General features: G+C 37.6%; 1 protein-coding gene across 1 annotated transcript in view; it reads left to right on the top strand.

The window, feature by feature from the left end:
* Positions 1-4,716: 4,716 nt before the first annotated feature.
* med1 (mediator complex subunit 1) overlaps positions 4,717-23,040 on the top strand; it is a gene marked incomplete at its 5' end in the record, with an annotated part of 177,798 nt that continues 159,474 nt past the window's right edge. Inside the window, 2 exons of the mRNA XM_056254493.1 lie at positions 4,717-4,893; positions 5,024-5,102. Of these exons, the coding sequence (XP_056110468.1) occupies positions 4,717-4,893; positions 5,024-5,102 (256 nt within the window). The remainder of the gene's footprint in view (positions 4,894-5,023; positions 5,103-23,040) is intronic.

Genomic DNA, 23,040 nt, shown 5'->3' with positions numbered 1-23,040 from the left:
GTCACCCAAAATACTTGTTTAGAGCAATTGAAAGAATACTGTAACCAATGTAAACTTGAGGGCTTTAAGCTAATACAGAGAGTGCTTTTCCAACAAAAAATAAATAAAAATTAACAGCGACAGTGGGAGCATGTCATGGCATCCTTCCTGAACGAACAGCATTGAACATTTGTTGAAAACACATAGTCCTAGCTTACTGAAAAAAGTGCATCTTTTAATTCTTCATTCACATAAAAATAACAACAACGTATAGTAATACACTCTGCCACTCACCTTTTTCTTAAACTCAAAATTAAAAAATAACATTCAAGTAAGAGTGTACAAGAACAAAATAATGCATTCTGATGTCTAGCATTCAATAAAAAAAAAATAAAAAGGTCACCCAGCCACCCTTTCTTAGAGCTATTGAAAGAATACAGTAACTATTGTAAACTTGGGGGCTTTAAATGCTCTATTGTGACATTGAAAGTATATTGAAAGTCAATGGTGGCTTAGGTAGTCCTTTCAAAATTCAAAGAGGTATAAGACAAGGTTGTGCCCTATCAGGTATGCTGTATTCAATAGCTTTAGAACCAATGTTAAATAAAATCAGAGCAGAGTTAGATGGTTTTAATTGTGAAAATCTCTTTCCACCGATAAAACTGTCAGCATATGCTGATGATATAATTGTTTTGATTAGTGGGCAGAATGATATTAATAAGCTAGTGGATATTGTTAAAAGGTATGGGAAATTCTCTTCTGCAAAAGTGTATTGGGCCAAAAGTGCAGTGTATTTAGTTGGAGAATGGAAGGAGGAAAAACTGTTTTTGCCAGCTGGAATGAGCTGGTCACAGTGTGGTTTAAAATACCTTGGAATCTTCCTAGGCTATAAATCAACTAATAAGAAAAATTGGGAGAATGTGTTTGAAAATGTTGAAGCAAGATTAGAAAGGTGGAAATGGATATTGCCTAAAATGTCTTTTAGGGGAAGGGCTCTGATCATTAACAATCTGGTAGCTTCCTCGTTATGGCATAGATTATCTGTTTCAGAGCCTCCTGTTGGGATTCTTGAAAAAATACATGCCAAAATGACAAACTTTTTTGGGGATAAACTGCATTGGGTGCCTAGGGCTGTGTTGTATCTTCCGAAGGAAGATGGTGGTCAAGGTATTATAGACCTCAAGAGTAGAAAAGCAACCTTTAGGCTGCAATTTGTTCAGAGATTCTTATATAGATCAAATGTATTGTGGGCTTGATTAACTTCTTGCCTTTTAGGTAAGGTTGGTGAGTGGGGTTTTGGAAAAAATATTTTTTGGATGGACTGCACTAAATTTGATTTTGGGTTTATTTCTCCTTTTTATGAAAGTGTGAAAAAACCTTGGTGTGTGGTACAAATCAAAAGATCCTTGCCCTACAAGTCTTTACAATGGTTTTTAGAAGAACCTCTGATTAATGGTGCACGTTTGGATTTATGTGATACAACACCGTGGTTAAAACAGATTTTGACAAATGCTAAGATTGTGAAAATGAAGAGCCTAATGGAAGTGGCTGGTAAGACTGGACAATACTGATGCATTTGCACAGAAACTGGGCATAAGATCAACAAGGACATTGGTTTTGGTTTTGAATATTTGAAAATTTCGAGAGACAAAGAGTAAAGAAGATTGGACTTTTTTTATCGTTACGAACTGTCCCAAATGAAATGGATCGCTTTCCAAGTATGGTTATACCTAAGACTGTTTTAGAAATGGAGAATTCTTCAGCCACCTCAAAGATTTTAAGAGATATTGTCTTTGATACAATGGGGGGCACGAGTTTATATCAAGTGTGTGTACGAGTGATAAATAAAGACAAATTACAACGTGTGGATATGCCATGGAGAAACCACTTAATGTCACGGTGTGGGTTTTGTGTCTTGTTCTTGTCTGTCATGTGATTCCCCGTTTGCCATGTGTCTTGTTAATTGTCTGATCATTGTTCCCATGTGTTTCTGATTAGCCATGCCCCCTTGTTATCTTGTTTAGCTTGTTTGCCTGTCTATTTATACCACTGTTTCAGTTGTGGTTTGTCGGTCATTGTTGTTGCTTCACTGTTCCTGTCCTGAGTTCCGTGTTCCTTTGTTTCACCTGTTATTTTTATTAAACTAGCTGCATTCTCTCTCTGCTTCGTCCTTGCTGCATCATTACACTTAAAGGTTGAGGATGGTTTTAAGCCTTTTTGGGGTTTAATTTACAAGTCACCATTGACTAAAAAAGTTGGAGATCTGCAGTGGCGAGTATTACATGGCATTATTGCAGTTAACCCTTTATGACCTGCCATAGAACAATTCCACCAGAGTATATCTTTGTATTTTTACATGCTGTGCTGTCATTCTTTTGAGCATTTTCATATGCCATACATCAAAATAATCCTTACTCTCCCAATTTGAAGGCTATGTTTGTAAAAAATAAATAGTAACTAGGTAAATATCTCAAAAGTGCAATAAACAAAAAGAAAAACAATTTTAATTATTTATTTTTTACATATTTTATTCAATACAAAAAATTGATAAATGTCAACCTCAAACTTGTCAATGTGAAAAACGTGCATAAAACAATTTAAAACTATACAGAATTGATTTGAACTGTTTACATAAATTAGTTTTTAAGATACACTCATTCAAAAAAAGGGAGGGGAAATGCCATGTGAAAAATATTCAATTACATTTGTGGTCAAACAGATAACATTTTGCTTTTGAATATTGATTGAACATTGAATTGGTTAAAATATAAAATAAATAGATGAGCAGACGTATAGTTCATCGTCATCGGACGCAATTAGTATTTCCAAAACCTCCGCGTCCGTGTACTTTCGTTTAGACATAACGTTGCGTGCGTGCGCGCACGCGTGTGTGTGTGTGTGTGTGTGTGTGTGTGTCTGTGTGAATGTGCTTGTATTTGTGAGTGTCTAAAGGAGAAAGAAATGATAAAATAAAGCAATGGTAAAAAGACAATAATGATAAGAAGGAACATATAGCAAATGGGAGTCAAACGTGTGATTTTTTTCCCCCAAACCACTTTAGCGGAAATCCCGCCCTGCAGCCGATTTCATTGGTTTAGGTTACAGTGACTGGTAGGTTTAGGGATCAGTGTTTGGTGTAGGCAATCTGTACAGTGATTGACATGACCAATGAAAACTTTAGAATCGGCTGCAGGGCGGGATTTCCGCCGAAGTGGTTTGGGGGGAAAAAAATCACGCGAGTCAAACGCATGGTCAAATGACGCAGCTTGTGACGTCACAGCATGCGACACACCCGGGGGTCATAGTGCACAGAACGTGATACGTCAATGAGCCATCGGAAGACGTAACTATCAATCGCAGATCTACAGAACATGTGTGCAAAGACGTGCAATGCATTTTTGTGTGTTTTTTTGTAAACGCATATTACGCAGTTTGTACAGACTGATTAGAGGGTGAAAACAACGCAACATGGGCATGTTGGAGGCTTGATCTGAACATGTTACATCTCTGGTTTTGTATGCAAAAAGAATGATTGAGCTAGCAATTTGGTTTCAGTTTCTATAGGCTTTTAAACAGACACACGCAAACGCGCTCCCGTCGGTCTTAAAGGGTTAATGCTTTTATTTCAATCTTGAACCCAACTGTGCAAGATAAATGTCCTTTTTGTACTGACAGAGAAACAAATTTTCACTGTTTTACACATTGTGAGAGACTGAAATCTCTTTTTGTCTTATTGGAAACTTTGTTTTCTTCTGTCAATGAGAGGTTTACAATGTCGGTGTAGGCTATATCTTTGGTTTTGAATATTGTAAAAAAAAAAGAAGAGGAAAGGACTGTTGTTAAACTTAATTTTAGAACAAGCAAAAATGGCTACATATGTTAGTAGAAGATATAAGATTCTTTATGATTCTAATTGTGTAGTTGAATTGTGTTTCAAAAGGCTTATAAAAACAAGAGTAAGGCATGATTTTATTTATTTATGAAGAATGTGGAAAAGTTTGAAGAAAAATTGCTGTGATGGGTTGATAATGATGTTGTCTTTTGCCGAGATTTTGTGATAATCTAATGAAGGTTTTTGTAATGTTTTTTTATTTATTTTTTGTATTTAATAAAGGTGTTATAAAATTTAAAAAAAAGATTTACACTGGTCATCCAACCGAGGTCAGAAAATACGGAACTTCGTATTTCGTAATGTGGGATTCGAATTGTATCTTCCTGGGAGAGCCTCCCAGGTAAACGTTATGTATGGGAAAAAAACACTGCTGTATTTAGTTTAATCAGTCTTTATTTTATTATATAATGAGCATCAAACAAAAAATGTAGTTATTCACAGTGATTAAAGATTATTAAACAAAGTTTGAAAAATTATTGCACAGCCACCAAATAGGTGGCGATATGCACTATGTTAATCAGCATTTAACAAAAGAAGTAGTAGGAGTGTGGCATGCTTGTACAGATAGTAAAACTAAAGGGCTTCTCCTCATGTGTGCAAATGAAGGCACAGGCGCATGCGTTTAGAGATAATTTCCGATGAATTGCATCACAGAATTTATGTGTGAATTCTGGTAATTTTATGGTAATTTACTTTGATTAGTGTGTGAAAGTGGCTTGTGTCAATTGTCACATAGACAAATCACGGGAAATAAGACTGTCAATATCCCAAGGAAGGACATCTTGACTCCGATCAAAGAGAAAACTTGGTTAAAGAAAAACACAAATGGTTAATTGTTATTATAGAGTCTTTTACGATTACATTCCCTCAATAATTGTCTTATTTTTTGGTCATTTTGTTTGCATTTGTTGACAGAGTCAGAGAAACAGAGTCGTTTAACAGCACTACTGGAAAGGCTCCATGGCAAACACAATTCAACCCGGTCCTGGCAGGAGACCAGCAAAGTGGTGCGGCAGGCAATGGTAAGATTCTCTGATAGAAGAGCTTCTTGGAGAATCATAGCATATATCTATTCACAGTTTTTATAAATGTTGGTCATTTTTTATTAACATTGTTTTTTATATCCCTTTGTCTGTTTTATTGGCTGTTCAGGAAAAGCGTGGGGTCATTAATACAGCTGGAAACCCACTGCTGCTCAACTGTTTAGAGACACTGCAAAGGGCACAAAAAGGTGCATTTAATCAATACATTTCAATGTAGATTTAGTGTATATATATTTATCACCAATACCGATTTGCAGGTTTATGTGCTTTATAACTGAAATGCAGAACTGATATTTATTTATTTATTATAATTTTTTTGACAATTAAAACCGCACTTAACTGGACAAACTGTTTTATAAAAAAAAAAAAAAATTTATTTTATTTTTTTACTTTTTGTACTTGCTGTAAGTTCTGTAATATCACTCCCTCCTGGCATAGAAAACAATTTTCTACAATAAATAGTCGTCTAAAAGAGTGCAAAAAAGTGCATTGTCACTAATGTCTTTTTTAAATAAAAGATTTGATCAGTAAAACAATCAGATAACAAAAAAGCATGTATAAATTATTCTAACAAATAAACCTAAAAAAGCGCATAAAACATTCTAAACCGCTGAATAAAAAACGATTGCTACTATAGTGTAGTTTCGTGCTCCCAGTTACATATTTTTATTTATAACAATACGCGAAAGTCTAATGTTTTCAAAATGGAGAACATAAAATATAGCTGCAAGCAGCGATGACGGGCCCAAGCCCCGGTGCCGGTGCCACCGCCACCCCGGTGGCTTTAGGGCAACTGTGCACGACGGGCAATATGAATTTGAACCCGGTAAATGTAAAAGAACCATATCAAAGTCGTCTTAATACGCCACATTTACTGCAGAGGCTGGTGCCAGTAATACCGTGAGCCACAACAGCCACATTCATGAGATCATTTAAGTTACGATGAATTTCATGTCATAGGATGACATAGGTCATTTTGAAATGCTTGCAAAGTTATCTTTTGCTGCTCAAAATTTAAGTCCAGTAGTACTAGTTACCTTAACGTCTTTTTATATTTCTAATAACCTAATTATTAAACTAATTATACAAAACTATATTGTCAGTGCCCTACAAATGAACTGGTTCTATGCATTTATTTTTTTATTCAAACTAAGAAAAAAGACAAGGCCTAAGAGTGAGACTGGGGGAGTGAGGGGGAGGGGAAGGATAGGCAGAGAGACAGTGAGATTCAGATTTGACATTTTAAACAAAACAAAAATCTATACTGTGACAAAGCTGTTTTTGATCATGTCACAATTTATATCCAAATATGTCATTGTCTGAAAACAATTTTCTTTAGAGTTTGAGAAACATTTTTCTTTACAAGAAGTTTGATCTACCCAAAAAATAGATTTTTTGCCATCTAGTGGATATTATGTTATTTGTTTTCTTTCTTTCAACCACACTAATCTGCCTATTTTAACTTTTACATCATGCACTAATTGAAAAAAAAATAATAAAATGTGTTTATTTCTAATACATGTATTATTTTATATAGAAATAAATTGTGTATGATTCAGAGGAGAATGTTGTTTAGTGTCATGAATTAATCTCAAAATACAAAAAAAAAAAAAAATGTATTGATCTAAAATATAGCACATTATTTTTAAATTCACTCGTTCAATTACCAAACATACAATCTTAATTTAAGTTAAAGCAAACAATGATTTTACAAGATATGAGACTTTTCCTTTTTCCCTTTTGTCATTAATTTAATTCCTCACCGTTTGATATATCCAATATATCCGTTCACAGTTTAGCATCTTTAATATTTTTTCATCATGTTGAAAAAGTTTGGTGTGAATCAAATTAACCACTTAAGAGGAGTAGTTAAAAATTCAGAGCCTGATTTTTCAACAACAAAAAAACACATTCAAACGAAAATAGCCGACTTCCTGTTGATCGGAGCTGTAAATTGACTGTAAATTAGAAAGTTGTCCTGCTCGATGAGAACAATTTATGTACCAAGTTTGGTGACTGTAGGTAAAAACAGTCAAAACTCTCTGCAGTTAAACACTGACCAATTATCACAACTTTATCAGGTTTTATCAGAGTTTGAGTAAATATCAGATGGAGCTAGCTCTTAATGTTTTTTTCTGAATATTGAGCAGGTAGTTATGGGTGTTTATTTTGACACAAATCTTAACTTGAGCATGTAAGCAGAACGCAGCGGGGAGCGAATCAGTGAATGAGAAGGTAACGTCAGTTTACCAGCGTTGCCCAGCACAGCTATACCACACAGCACAGTATTACAGCACAGTAGAGCTATTGCTAGAAACAGGTATACTACTACATAGAAATGTAATGTTGGTGCATTATTTAAGCAGACTTTGCTTTTCCAATGAGCATGAGCGGTTCATGAGTGGAGTGTTTGCATAGGCCGTGAGCAACTGAGCAGAGCGTCACACCGCGCAGTGATAACGGCTATAGCAAGAGTAATATATGAGCGCTGAACACTGAGGGGTAGGAATCTAAAACACGGCTCATATTTTCTGCTGTTTTCGGCACCTGAAATTTCAGTGCATCCCTACTAAAGGAGCTACAGCAATCTGCAGCACTACTAGGCATGTGCCGGTATCAAATTTTCATTCTGCGATTAATTGATTGAGCTTTTATCACGGTATATTATCACAATATTTTAATTGCACAAGAGAAACGGATGGATTGGGGGTATCTAAAAAAACAACTTGCATCACAATGTGTAATTGTGATTGTCAAAACATTTGGTAACTAAACAGAATTTTATTAAGTTTAGTGACAACCAGTGATGGGAATAACGGTGTTATAAATAAACGGCGTTACTAACGGCGTTATCTTTTTCAGTAACGAGTAATCAAACGAATTACTGTTTCCCCCGTTACAACGCAGTTACCGTTACTGACAAAAAAAATGTGGCGTTACTATAATTGAACTCACTGAAGCGGTTTTCATCCGAGTAGGCTCTCTCTCCGCCATAGGACCTGCAAAGTTTTTTTCTCTGGTGTGTGTGTGTGTGTTTATGAGGCGCTGGAGTGGACAAAAGCGAAGCGAACGGCGCGAGCGCGCTCAATGCGCGAGAGAGACCGAATGTGTCCGAGAGGGCGCTCAACAGTTGTGCAAGAGAGACCGAGGGTGTCCGAGCATTATATAGTTTGTTTATAAATAAATGACACATATCTGCAACGTTAAATAATTTACATGGTTATACAAATAAAATCTAAAAAATTACCGTCAGGGAACGTTCTGTTTAGGTTATAAAATAAACCCGAAAATAACCTGCAGGGAACATTCACAGAAAACATCTTTGTTTGACCGGTTGTAAACACGTGCGGCAAACATGTCTAGAATTTGGCTTAAATAACCTCTGATGATGACGTTCGCTATAGGTTATAAAAATAAACCCCCAAAATATTATATTTTAGTATTATATTTTTTTTTGGTAAATTGTTCAGTATTATATTGAGAGAGCACTTGTTAAACTGTTTAGTTTTGTTAGGAAGAAAATACTTAGGCTACAGTATGTCTACTAGTTGTGAAGTTGTGTAACAGTTTTATCATTTTAACCTCTTAACCTTCTCCAGAGCGTCGGCGCACTGAAGCGTTTTTTTTTTTAATTTAGTTCAAATATACTATCAGATTTAATGTTATACCTTGACAAACTATACATCATTAAAAAGATATAAGACTCAAGATTCAGTATTTGACCACTATTGTATTCTGAGAAACTTATAGTGACAGTTATGTCTTAATTTGTGTCAGGAGTTATGAAATGAAAAAAACGAGTCGATACCTTTAATATGAATTATGAGCGTCAGCTGGTCCATTCATAAAAAACACTCCGTGCTGTCGTCATGATAGCGATTCACAAAACAACGTCCCTGAGGGCTTTTAGCTCAACAATGTGCAGATGTGGAGAAATATTGATATATTCTCATAGATTCACATCATATTTCTATAGGCAGGAATAATATTTATTGAATTTATACCCAAATGCGTCGATGTAATCATAATGATCGCTTCTTACTGAGATGTGCTGTGTTTTCCATTCATACCAATAGCATGGGGGCGCTATTATGTCCAATAAAAGTCCATATATGGATCATGAAGAAGACCCATAGTCATGTGACATTCCAGGACGTCACTGAGTGATACAGAAAGTACAGAGATCGCTGTAACATGCAGATAAAGATGTTTTGAAGACAATAAACATGATTGCAATGATATTTGAATTACCTGTGTTCTTCAAGCCATGCCAGGTATTTCATAATAATAGATTATGTTTATAATGTAATGCTAATCGATATAGATTTCATCATCGTTCAGAACACTAAATAATACATTTTCTGTCTGATTTTTTTTTAATCTGAAGCCAAGTTAGATCACAGAAGATTATTTAAAACACTAGACTTGCGTTATATAGTGAGTTTGGAGCGCAAACATAGTTTTAATCTCATAAATGGTCGTGTATTGATGGTGTGCTAAGCTAACATGCTAGCGAGCCCAGGCGCACCTGCCACGAGCAGTTATTGTTTTATGATTTTTTTTCTAAATAGGAATGCTTACTGAAATGTTTCAGTGCATTTGATACCAGTTTCAAATATTTAGTGAGAACTTTGATAAAATAAATTAGGGTTTGAAACCCTATGAATAGCTTGTGAATAGCCAGTCGTTAGTAGCTATAATGCAGACAAAAGAAATGCATATTTAGGAGCCATAATAACCAGTCTGGACTCCGGAGAGGTGTAAATGTGTGCAGGGGAGACTGAGACTGAATGGGGCACCACAAAACATGCAACATGACATCATGACTTTGCGTAAACATACACGCCACTTTCAATTCAAGTGGCGTGTTATTTATACGCATTTTGAGCTATCCGCGTGTATGTCCACGCCGAAATCTTTTGCGTGTATGTCTACGCCATTAAATGTCCGAGTGATTCCGCGTGTATGTGTACGCCGTTAAATGTCCGAGCGAAACGAAACAAAATCTATATCTACATCTGTGGAGCGATATTTCTTTTCCTAGGATGGTAGGAGAAGACTCATAAATGGTATTAACCCCAGTGACGGGTAGGTTTAGGGACGGGGTTGGGGTAGGTCATATATTTATATATATACATAATACAGTAATATAACGTTAAGTGAAAGGCGTTGATAAACACGCTGAAAAGCGATTATGCGTGTTGATAGCACGCCAAAAATGGAAATACGAATTGGCGTGTCATACATACGCCATTTCATGAGATCAGTCTGCAACAATAGAGACAATAGACTGAATAGATGACTCAGAAGATGACTAAACATCAGTTTGCTAATAGAGTCTAATCAAAATAAAGTAATTTGACATGATCTTGAAAAACATTTAACTAAATACAGAGCTTTATACTTATCATTTTCAGATTTTAAATATAAAATGGTCAGACATGTGGCTTTAGCTGCAGTGCATTTCTAGATTGCTCCAGGGCCAACTTCAATTTTATTTTCATGAAGATGTTTCATAAAAATAAATTTCTAATAACTTTACAAAACTTTGAAGCTATTTAAAATTGTTTTTTTCATTATGACAATAATTAATTCTACATTTACAATAAACAACCAAGTGTCAGCTTTCAAATGAGATCATACTTGTGCTTTTAGTGCAAAGGGTTCATGAACTGTATCTGTTTTAGTTTGGGTATGTCATTTCTGGGGATTTTTCAAAAGTGGGCTTGAAGCTTAACAGGTTAATATGCACGAAGAGTATGTATATTTTTTATTATTATTTATTCATTTTTAGTACATTTCTTAAGAAGCATAATTTATTTTTAAACTTATTTGTTGGCCAGTTGGGGTCTGTGTGATATTAAGTATAAACCATCTATAATGTTTTATTGTTATACTATAGTAATGCTAATATTTAGAATATTTAATTGAATTTAATAGGCGTCTCTCACATTGTCCCACAGCAACATTAAAATAGAATAAATTATTATTATAAAACATTGAACACTAATCTACACTATTAAGTGTCCATTTCATTAATTTAACATACTTAATACTGGGGGCATCCAAATTATTTGACATAGGCCTATTTAAAAAAAAAATTTAAGTAACGCAATAGTTACTTTCTCTGGTAATTAGTTACTTTTATAATGATGTAACTCAGTTACTAACTCAGTTACTATTTGTGAGAAGTAACTAGTAACTATAACTAATTACTTTAAGTAACATGCTCAACACTGGTGACAACATGTTACAATGTTTACATGGTACAATGACTGGTATGCTACTGTTTATATTATTGCTTAACACAATTTTCACGATTTCAATTCTTGGATTTGATTTCAATCTTGATTCAATCTTGACTCGTTTGGATAAATATTAGGTAGGCTACAGTAGATAGCCTGCATTTAAATTTTTCTCAAGAAAAAATATCTCACATAATGCTGTAAACATACAGAGAGAAATTAAATATAATGCGTTATTCATTATAATAACAATTATGTAATGACAAGTAAACATACACTCACCTAAAGGATTATTAGGAACACCTGTTCAATTTCTCATTAATGCAATTATCTAATCAACCAATCACATGGCAGTTGCTTCAATGCATTTAGGGGTGTGGTCCTGGTCAAGACAATCTCCTGAACTCCAAACTGAATGTCAGAATGGGAAAGAAAGGTGATTTAAGCAATTTTGAGCGTGGCATGGTTGTTGGTGCCAGATGGGCCGGTCTGAGTGTTTCACAATTGCTCAGTTACTGGGATTTTCACGCACAACCATTTCTAGGGTTTACAAAGAATGGTGTGAAAAGGGAAAAACATCCAGTATGCGGCAGTCCTGTGGGCGAAAATGCCTTGTTGATGCTAGAGGTCAGAGGAGAATGGGCCGACTGATTCAAGCTGATAGAAGAGCAACTTTGACTGAAATAACCACTCGTTACATCCGAGGTATGCAGCAAAGCATTTGTGAAGCCTCAACACGCACAACCTTGAGGCGGATGGGTTACAACAGCAGAAGACCCCACCGGGTACCACTCATCTCCACTACAAATAGGAAAAAGAGGATACAATTTGCAAGAGCTCACCAAAATTGGACAGTTGAAGACTGGAAAAATGTTCACATTCAAAAACTTCGGGAGAGGACGCTGGCGCTGATTGTTCGCCGCTTCTCCTGGTTTCTCCCCTTTTTTCTTTTTTCTCGAGCTTTTTCTCGAGCTTCTTGGTTCCTGCAATATCTCCGCCTTTAAACGGATATCTGCAAAGAAATAATTTTTCTCTTGACGCCGTGGATTATGCTGTGGACTATCCTAGTTGTGTGGGTGACTATCATACCTTATTGCCTTCCTGGATTTTGGCTAACCGCGAGTAGCGGTGCCCAACCCGGCACTGTGTTGATGACCGACATCCTAATGGAACAACATAGGATTTCCAGCAATACTGAAATCAATTCGCAACAGGATCTTCTACCACGCCGAGCCCGATATATCCACAGAGGGTCGGGTCGCCGATTTGTTGTGTCCAAACACGGTGACCACAGCAACATCACATCTCTCTGGACAGCCTCACGCCACGCCGCACCTGGATTACGTCATCAGAGCGCCGACACTGGAGGATCATTAAACTTCGATTGGCACAACAGAAAACCCGGAGTGGATCACAGCGTCCTACGGCCTTGTAATAAACTGGACCTCAAAACTTCCATAACTATTGAACAATTTAATGTGCAGTCATTGTCAAATAAATCTGGACGTATACACGATCACATTTTGGACAAAGGGATAGATATTCTCTGCCTAAGTGAGACCAGGCAGCAGCCTGATGTCTATTCCTCTCTTAATGAGGCCTGCCCACCTGGGTACTGCTATCTTTCTAAGCCTCGTACAACTGGCCGGGGTGGGGGGCTTGCTGTAATACATCGCAGCAACCTGGTGCTATCACCCGTGGCTATTCCCAATATGGACACATTTGAAAGTCTTTAATTGTAAACATCCGTTTTCTGCGACAATAGCTCTTATTTATCGTCCGCCTAAGCCACATTCAACATTCATTTCTGATATACACAGTTTTCTTATTTCTCTTTGTACAATATACTCCAACATTTTGGTTATTGGTGATTTCAATGTGCATATGGACTCCCAGATTTGCCGATTGGCATCTGATTTCAGGTACACATTGGACTGTATTAATCTACATCAGCTTGTTGATGTTCCAACACATACTAAAGGCCATATACTGGATTTAGTGATTACTGACTCTCTTACAGTTACTGGCCTTGAGGTGTATGATGTTGGTGTCTCTGACCATCTGGCAACATTATTCAAAATTCCACTGTCATTTTCTTTTCATAAACCAAAACGTCAGATGATTTTTCAAAATATCAAAAACATTGACTTTATCACTTTTAGTCAGGAGTTACATCTTCTCTCCCTTTCCCCAGATTTATCAATGGATGAACTTGTGAATTTTTTCAACACCAGCCTTAGCTCCATTCTGGACAGTCATGCCCCAGTTAAAAGCCGGACTGTCACTTTCTCTAGGTCCCCTCCCTGGTTCACAGGAGAACTTAGAGAGATGAAGCAGTCTGGTCGTGTCCTGGAGTGGACCTATAAAAAATCTGGCTTGACGGTGCATAAATTGGCCTATCAAGAGCATCGTAGGGCTTATGCTAGAGCTCTCTCAAAGGCTAGGTCACAGCATTATTCCATGCTGATTAACAACAATGCAGGCGACTCCAAAAAATTGTTCTCCACAATTAACCACCTTCTCAAACCACAGACTCCATCATTCTACAGCTATAGCGACTCAAATTGCAATAAATTTCCAAAATAGACTCTGTCCGTTCAGCTCTCTCTCCTCTCACTTGTCCCACTCCTGACACCCCTACAGTACTGATCACGCAAAAACTTTCAAATTTTTCACCTACAACGCAGCAGGAGGTCCAGATTATTATCCGTAAATCTAAATCATCCACTTGCTCTCTTGATCCCCTCCCCACCGCTCTGCTCAAAACCCACCATTCTTCCATTAGCCCTCTTATAACTAAATTGATAAATCTTTCACTGAAAACAGGAAATGTTCCAATAGCTCTAAAAACAGCTATTATTAAACCTCTTCTTAAAAAACCCACCCTAGATCCTGAACCTCTGTCAAATTACAGACCCATCTCTAACCTCTCTTTCATTTCAAAGGTGCTAGAAAAAGTGGTTTCCTCCCAGCTTCATACCCACCTCATTTCTAAAGGTTTGTACGATAAATATCAATCTGGTTTTCGCTCTCAATACAGCACAGAGACAGCCCTCCTCAGAGTGACTAGTGACCTCCTTATGGCCTCTGACTCTGGTTCCACTTCTCTGCTTATCCTCCTCGACCTCTCTGCTGCATTTGATACTGTTGATCATCGTATCCTCCTTCATAGACTTCAGCACTATATTGGTCTCTCCGACACTTCCCTACAATGGTTTCGCTCCTATCTTACAGATAGGACTGAGTGTGTAGCCTTGGGGGAGGCAAAATCCTCACCTCACATTGTCACCTGCGGGGTCCCCCAGGGATCCGTACTCGGTCCAACCCTTTTTACTATTTACACGCTTCCCCTTGGTAGTGTCATCAGCAGGCATGGAATTCACTACCATTGCTATGCTGACGACACACAACTTTATCTTCATATCACTCCCTCCGGTTCCCCCTCTGCCATCATTTCCCGCCTCACCTCCTGCCTGGAGGAGATCGGGGCATGGATGAATCAAAATTTTCTGCAGCTGAATTGCTCAAAAACAGAAGCCATTCAAATTGGAACGCCTCACCAATTACGTTCGTCACCTATCACACTTGTTTCTTTTCTCGGCAATACTATTCCCCTCTCTCCCTCCGTTACTAACCTTGGGGTCAAGTTTGACCCATACCTTTCTTTTGACAATCATGTCACCTCAATTTGTAAGACCTCGTTTTTTCACCTCCGTAATATTTCCAAACTGCGTTCCTTTCTTTCCTTCCCAGCTGCAGAGAAGCTCGTCCATGCCTTTGTCTCCTCCAGGCTGGATTACTGTAACGCACTCCTGTGGGGAATCCCTGGTAGGAGCCTTCAAAAGCTCCAATTTGTGCAGAATAGTGCTGCCAGGGTCCTAATGAGGGTGCGGAAACACGAGCACATCACCCCTATCCTAAAATCTCTACACTGGCTCCCTGTTTATTACCGTATAGAATATAAGATCCTCCTACACACTCACCACTGTCTGCATGGTGCGGCCCCCACATACCTCACTGATCTCCTTTCCTTACACACTTCCACCCGGACCAGAGCAGGCAAACGGCATCTCCTGGTTACACCTAGGACACGGCTCAAGACTATGGGCGACAGGGCTTTTAAAGCATCCGCCCCTCGTCTATGGAATGCCCTTCCGGAACAACTCAGAACTCCCAAGACTACGGATGTTTTTAAAAAAGAGCTGAAAACTTATCTTTTTAGAAAAGCGTATTTTAAAGTATTTTTATGTGTTTTTAAGTGTCTGCGTATTGATTTTTATCTTATTGTTTTGTTATTTTATTTTATTTTAATTTTATTTTTTTCTTGTAAGCACTATGAGATTTGATGTCAAATGTATAGTGCATTATAAATAAAATTCATCATCATCATCATCAAAAATGTTGCCTGGTCTGATGAGTCTCGATTTCTGTTGAGACTGTTGTGGCAAAAATTCATCTCAAACAAACATCACTGCGTAAGAGACAGTCAGAGTCAAATAAAATAAAATAGAAGTATTGATTCTTGCAAGAATAGGAGCAGTCTAATACACAGTTGTTACCCTGTGCAGAAGAGTGACACCCCCCAGACAGACTGAACTAGCTTTTATCTTAGTTCCAAGGCCTTCTTCCCCCCAGAGCCTTCCTCCCAGTAGTTTTCCATAGACGTCACTAGTTGGCCCACTAAGCTCCCCTGCACCAAATGGCCTTCTGACATCTAGGTCAGAGGTCCTTGTTCGTCTGTTCTCTGGAGTGTCTCCCTCTTCTACCTCCCCAGGTACATAAACAGAATCTTCTCTCACTACAAGTGAGAGACACACATGTGACATTCTTTGAATCATCTATATTTAACTAAAGATCAATGAATATCATTAAAATTGCCACCACAACTCCTCACTTTTTATCATTCTGATTACCCATAATCACAATAATAAACAATAAAACAAATTTTAAGTCATATCATCACACTTATACTCTTCATCTCTGATTTTTCCATAAATGATCACTCTCCTTGAACCTGTGAAGAAAAGTTTAGAATGAAGAAGCATAAGGCTGTTTTTGTGGGGGAAAGGCCCCGTAATATTTTAGCAAGCAAGTAAACATTTTTACTGGGCCGGGCTAAACGAGAAATCACTGTTCCTGCGCTCCTGTAAACAGACCCTCAGCCACACCAGTAAGGAGTAAATAGTTATAACACAATAAAGAAACCAACAGAAAAAGTATAATAAAAATCCCTCAGTTTCAACCCCTGTCCTTGTACGCCATCTCGTAACACGGATGACCGCTGCTTGTAACCTTCTTTAAATCTTTTGCCCTTAATCATTCTCAGAAAATAAACAAATAGAAGAAAAACAAACAGAACATACATTTAACACATATCTCACTGTAGCTCCCGCTACCTGTATCGTCACATAATTTTGTTCATCCTTGGGATAGACTGTCATTTCCACCAATTGAACAGACAGCATGTTTCACCTGTCACTGTAATCGTATTCCGCCATGAATAACAAAATTATTAGAATAACAATCCTAACTCCTATCATTAAGCCTTTTCCATTAATCTACGCCCATCTCCATATTTCACCTCGGTTTTCCTAACCATATTTTGTTCACTTCTAATTCAATTTAGTAAGCTCTATTTAATGCCATATTTAGCAAAATCTAACCAGAGAAGTCTTATAATTTTATCCATTCTTCTAACCAATGCAGTTGTTCAATATTAACTCTAATATTTCCATTACGGACACAATCAATATATTTTCTACATTTACAATCAAATCAATACCTAGTTTGATTCAATCAAACAAAATCATCACAAAAACAGATTCTTCTGTTAAACGTTCCGTTTCTTTTACCTTTAACTTTTAATTCAAACATGCTGTGGTTCTACTTAATAAGCTTCAACAATTATCCCTATAATTTACATTAATAGATCTTCTCTTCCCAAAAACATTTGCCTTAAATATTTCCTAATGAATAAGTAACCAATCAAATCTTTTGATCTAGTTTTATATCAATACTAAGCCCTATTTTGATTTAATCAAATCAAATCTTCAAAATAATCACAAAACCACATTCTTAAACCATTAGTTGGTTCACATCCTCCTCCAGGCGTGTTGATCATCTCGTTCGCCCCATGGACTATGGGATGGTTGTGGCCTGTTGGTGTAGGTGAGAGGCTTGGACCCAGGTGTCACACTTAGAGCCCTGCACGGGCCTCAAATCTAGGCCCTAGCCCGGCCCTGCCCCCGAGACGCTCAGGCCCTAGCCCGGCCCGTGTCCGACAGCTCATCAGAATGATCAGCCCGAGTCCGACCCGAGCCCGTAAAAAAAAAAAAGAAAAAAAAAAAGATAACCAGCCTGACCTATGTTGCAGTCAGTAAACCAGATATATTTTGTTTTCAATGGCAAAGTATTTACCGGTAAGTTTATTTTCATTTCTTTATAAAGTTAATTAAGAAAAAACAACAACAAAAATGTATGACGACCAAGCAGCCGACAGCGAGTTAAACATGTTTGATCCATTGATTGATTTATAGCCTCTCAAATCAACACTTTACTTGGCTACAATAAAATCCATAGATATAAAACAACTTAAGCATATCACACAGACAGTTAACGTTAGTTTAAACGTTTATTGTCATTTTTGAAAAGCTGAGGCAAACTGCTCTGCTGCTCAGTCGCAACAGCGCTCGCAAACTAAATGAATTTATAATATAGGCTACAATACAGAGAATGCAATCTAAACAAATCAAATAAATTACATTAAAAACAAACATGCAGGTTATCTTACCTCAAAAATCAAGTCTTCACTACAGAACATGGCCATTTCCAATAGTTTCCAACAGACTCATGAAAATAAAGTCCAATCAAACAAAAAACAACCTCCTCCTAACATGGCTAAGAACAGTCTCAGAGCATCGTGAAGAAAAAGCACAGCATCCACAGTGGAAGGTTTTAATCCAGTCGTACTTTTTCCAGCTGCGCTGAAGTCACTCTCGCTACCATAGCGGGACACTAGAACGAGCCGGTCGCGCGAATCTCAGAAACCTGTGTGTGTGTGTGTGTGTGCGTGCGTGAGCGTGAGCAGACTGTCATGTGTCAGTCATATGTCAGTGTGATAGGCTATAAAACGTCTTTCTATGTTTGCTTTTCAATCGTCATCTTCTCATGTTTTATTTTAATTAATGTCTAAAATAGGCTATAAAAAAGATAAGCCTAAAACAGGCCCGAGGCCCGGCCCGCGTGTGAACTATGACGTGAAAATTGGCCCGAAGCCCGGCCCTAGGAGCATAAATAAGTCGGGGCCCGTCGGGCTCGGGCTGAAATGCAGGCCTCTAGTCACACTCTCCAACCATTTTCTGATCCTTATAAGGTTTTCCCTTAAATCACGACCGCACCCCCACTGGAGTGAACTGTCACCTGTGAATGGAGACCTTAAGTATTTTGTTAGTGACCGCTTGACAGCCGCTCGTCCCCTTTGGTGTGACCTGTGGAATCAACAACCTGAAACATTATCTCCGGATAATTTCTTGCTCACTTAATAGCACTCGGGGTCCTTTTACCCTGAAAAACACTCAACCCCTGTCCTCATGTCCACACAATATTTATACATTTGGAAGAGAATTAGTTCTGTTTGATCCAATCCATCCTGACATTCTGTAAAAGGAAAATTTTAAGTTATGCGCTGCGCAGGTGTAGCACCTTTCTGCCACAATAATAACCCAGGCCAGGATAGTTAGCCAAATTCATCCATAGCCATCATTTTATTGGGCACATTTTGCCCTGTCTCCCAATCCTGCATGCTCTCTGTAAAGAGAAACAGATTTCGAGGTTATTGTCAGATAGTAAAGTACGTAGTTTCTTTTGTCTACTGTTCTCCCGTGGCCTGCGATGCCCTGGCGTTTCCTGTTGAAACAATCTTTGTTATTGGTGTGTGTGGCACACTCACAGACATCAATTTTGTTAGGCAGAAAAATGGCTTCTTTCAGGGCTTTTATCCAATTACCCCTAGTGTTCTCCCAACATTTATTCAGCAAATGTGAACCCCTTAATAAACCATATTTGGCAATTGTTATACCATTTCCCTCTTGATGCACGACACAACTCGAGCATCAATTTAACATAATATTTAACATAGTGTTTTTTATAAAGTTTGCCATCAACACTAACCCAAACGTTGTCCTTCAGACAAATTTCCTCCAGACATCTTTCTCTGCCTCTGAAACAAAAATATTACGTTTTTCACTTAAAGCCACAATCTCATCTTCTTATCGAAGTATTTGAAAGGCAATGGCCCTCAGTCTCACAGCGTATTCTGCTTTTCAGGCCTGTTGTTTGGTCTCTCAAGTCAGTCATCAATTTTCCCTATCATGTCAGGTCGTGCTGTGCAGACTTGGTCAATGTCAGTCAACCATTTCTCCCTTTGTTCACAATAATCATAAATGTGAGGGGCTCTCTTGATAATTTCATGTTGACTTAGCCAATATGTCACTTTGTTGTTTCCCTCAAATCAACAACATTTTCATTTATCTCAGCCCATGCCAGATGGTGATCTACAACTACACAATTCCAATTTACTTAAACTGATCTTCAAATCTACATTATGTATGACAAAATTATTACTACCAGACAGAGCTTGATGGCCAATCAACTTAAAGCTTGTCCCATGTTCTGTGTTGTCTTTTCATCACAATTATCAGCTTCTTTAAAAATTTTCATTTGCCTTAACCCATCTGTAATGATAAACTCATTCCAGAGGTTAATGACGCAATATACACACCATTCAGGCGCAATATTAGTGCCCCAAACTAATACATACAAGACATAAAGTGCTGTCACCATCACACACACACTCGTACTAGACACACATATGTTAACTGCTCATTCTCAATGTTCACTTTTCTTTATATTATTGCTTAAAGATTTAAATTTTAAATAAGATTTTAACCTTTCCATTTTCCTGTAGCTTCTACCTAATTTTACATGGTATCTTAACCACTTTCAAAGCATGTCTTGTTCATTAGTCATTTGATTTTTAGACAAGTCAGCTGGGTTGTTTTGTTTCCTTATCCTTATTTTGCTTCAGCTTGCTCTAGCAGGCCGATAACAGAAAGACAGACACAGTTACCATCCCTTCCTCCAACTCAGGCAGTCTCTCTCACTATAAACAAATAATTTTCCCACCAGCCTCCTAAGGCTGTAACTTAGACAAAATTTGTATTCATTACAATAACCTTTGACCATTCACCTTTGTCATCCAGACTTTCCTTAATCAAAAGCTGTCTTCATCTTTAGCCGCCACCACCATGTCTAACGACCTTCAAGAGTTAAAACTATGTCATAGACCTATTAGTTCAAAATCAACACTATGATTTTCCTTGCCCATAAGGCAACCAGTACATAAAAAGTTTTGCTACTGTCTCCACAACAACTAATGGGAATCACTTCATGGCCTCAGCTGGCTCTTGAAAGCCCACTCATGTTAGCCCTTTATCTATAATCTCCATCAGGGTGTTTTCCCCTGGCATATTTGCAGACGCTTGTCACAATAAAAAAACAAGCCATACAACTAATGCGGTTTCTTCTGGCGAGTGGTATATATAGAGGAGCTTTGCTTTATTGGGGAGACATGCCGTAACTCGTCACCGCGTCATCTCCCCTTAACGGCATAAGGACGCTGCTGGCCTCACAGCTCCTGCTCAACCCTCATACCTGTCTCACATAACACACCTCCATTCAGGAGATGCCCAATGACTTTACGTGATCCACTCTGGCTTAGGTTGCCCCCTGTCTGGCCAAAGAAGGTCTTACCCGTCATAGAGATGGTCACTCGTGCCCACTGGGGACCGCTCTTTCCCATCACACAATCAGTTCTCTTCAACAGAACTCAGCTATTTTCTGGAGCTTAGGAAAGGCACGTTCAAGAGTCACCAGAGCCATTCCGATTGCCTAATAGTGTTCACACAGGGAGACAGGTCAATAACAACAGTATTTAATCACTTAAATCCATTAACTATCTTAAAAGCAGCAACCTAGCTACTTGGATTATACTCATTGAATTTAGATCACAACCGTACATTCAGTGTACTTCATCTGTAGCCGGAGCCATCGGTCCTGAATGGTGGAGACTAAATGAGACAAAGAAGTTACTGGTCCTAAAATAAGCTAATCAAAATGTCATCTCTATCTGTATTATTATTTTAAATACTTATTTAAAGTCATTCAGTTTTATTTTTAAAACATCTCTGTGTCTATGATCTTCAACTGAAACACTGTGCTTTACTTATTATCACAGATACCAGCTTTTGGCTGACTCATTGAATGAGAGAGACTCTGAGACTCTATTGGATGGTACACTGCTCTCTCATATACTTCTAACATCAAACTTTTATCTACCATCTTTTAACTCTATCCCAGCTTAAGGCATCTTTGCCAGAAATTACATACGGTTTCAAATAAACATCTTATTTATATTTGTCTTTTGCCCACCTCAGGGAATTTAGACATTACAAATTTCCACTCAGATTGAGTCTCTGTCGCACTAGCAGTTTCAGGCACAGCACACATCAGATTTTAGATAAGCGAACTGTTTCATTACAGCCCATAACAAACTTATCTTTTGAAAGCAAAACATCAGCTTCTAGTTCTTTCATGGTCAACTTTTCAAGCTGTTTGTTTAATCAGATGCCTTTCAACACATTTTAAATTTAGCAACTGTTAATTCAGTAGCCTACTGCTTCTGCTTATTTGTTCTTACATAATGGTAATTATTCTAGTTCTCAATAACGTTTCACATTTCTCAATCTCAATTTTAGTTGTCAAGTTCTCAATTACCATAACTTAATATCTGACTTCAAAAGTTTTTTTTTTTCTAGGAGTTTATCAGTCTCCAATCAGGATTCACACTAACTTTGACAAGGCTACCCTGCCTCTTTTGCAGTTATTATAAATCATCTTTGAGATCTGTCTCTCTATATTACCTTTACATATTTTGCAACTCACATTTGTTGGAGTCACAAAAGGATTCACTTTAAGACTTCAATCTTTTGACCTTGTTTTTTATCTCTTATTTCTCAGACCAAAAATTGTTAATGTCGTCATTTAAACACTGATCTACTTTCAAACCCACATTATTATCAGAAATGTGTCACGTGTTAAATGGTCCTGCTGACCACAATCAAGACACTCTCTGTCATCTGGTTGGTTCGTGTGTCAGCCTCAACTACAGCATCAGACACCTTGCAGTTTGATCACTGTGAGCTTCCAAAGGGCTTCAACTTAACTGCACGCCCTTGAAGCAGTGTGTGTCCCATTCAGGAATGTAAACAGAGCCACTGATAAGCAGTTCTCTCTATTCTTTTTACAGTCCACCAATGGCGGATTTAATCACAATAGCCAAATCATAATCTTCATCATTATTATTGGCAGAACATTATACATTATTGATTTCCAGAATCTTTGGACATAGCTGTCTTTACACCTTACTAATTTGGTATTATCATCAACAACACTAATTACAAGTACTGTTGCTGTTATCCCAGCTTATCTTTTACAAAACATCATCTGCAAATCTCTTCAAAGTGAGATCTTCAGAGCAGAGCTGTTTACAGCATTTGCTCTCTTCTGTCTCACTATTTATTTATTTATTTATTTTCCCGGACTGTTCCGTTACTCTTCATAAAGTGTAACAATTTGTACATCATTATTTTCATTACAACTGGTTTGAAGCCTTTTTCTTCCATCACATGGTTAGTCTGCAGATTCAACTTAATATTATCATTATTGTCTCAGTCTTATCTCTACTGTTTCTCCAAAACAGATTATATTACTCAGTCCGTAAATTACAGACAACCATTATAGCTACTTGCTTCAATACCCTTAT

The sequence above is a fragment of the Rhinichthys klamathensis genome, unplaced genomic scaffold (genome assembly GCF_029890125.1).
Source record: "Rhinichthys klamathensis goyatoka isolate OS25496 unplaced genomic scaffold, OSU_Roscu_1.1 h1tg000001l_1, whole genome shotgun sequence".
Lineage (NCBI taxonomy): Eukaryota > Metazoa > Chordata > Actinopteri > Cypriniformes > Leuciscidae > Rhinichthys > Rhinichthys klamathensis.
This window is presented reverse-complemented; position numbering and strand designations above follow the sequence as displayed.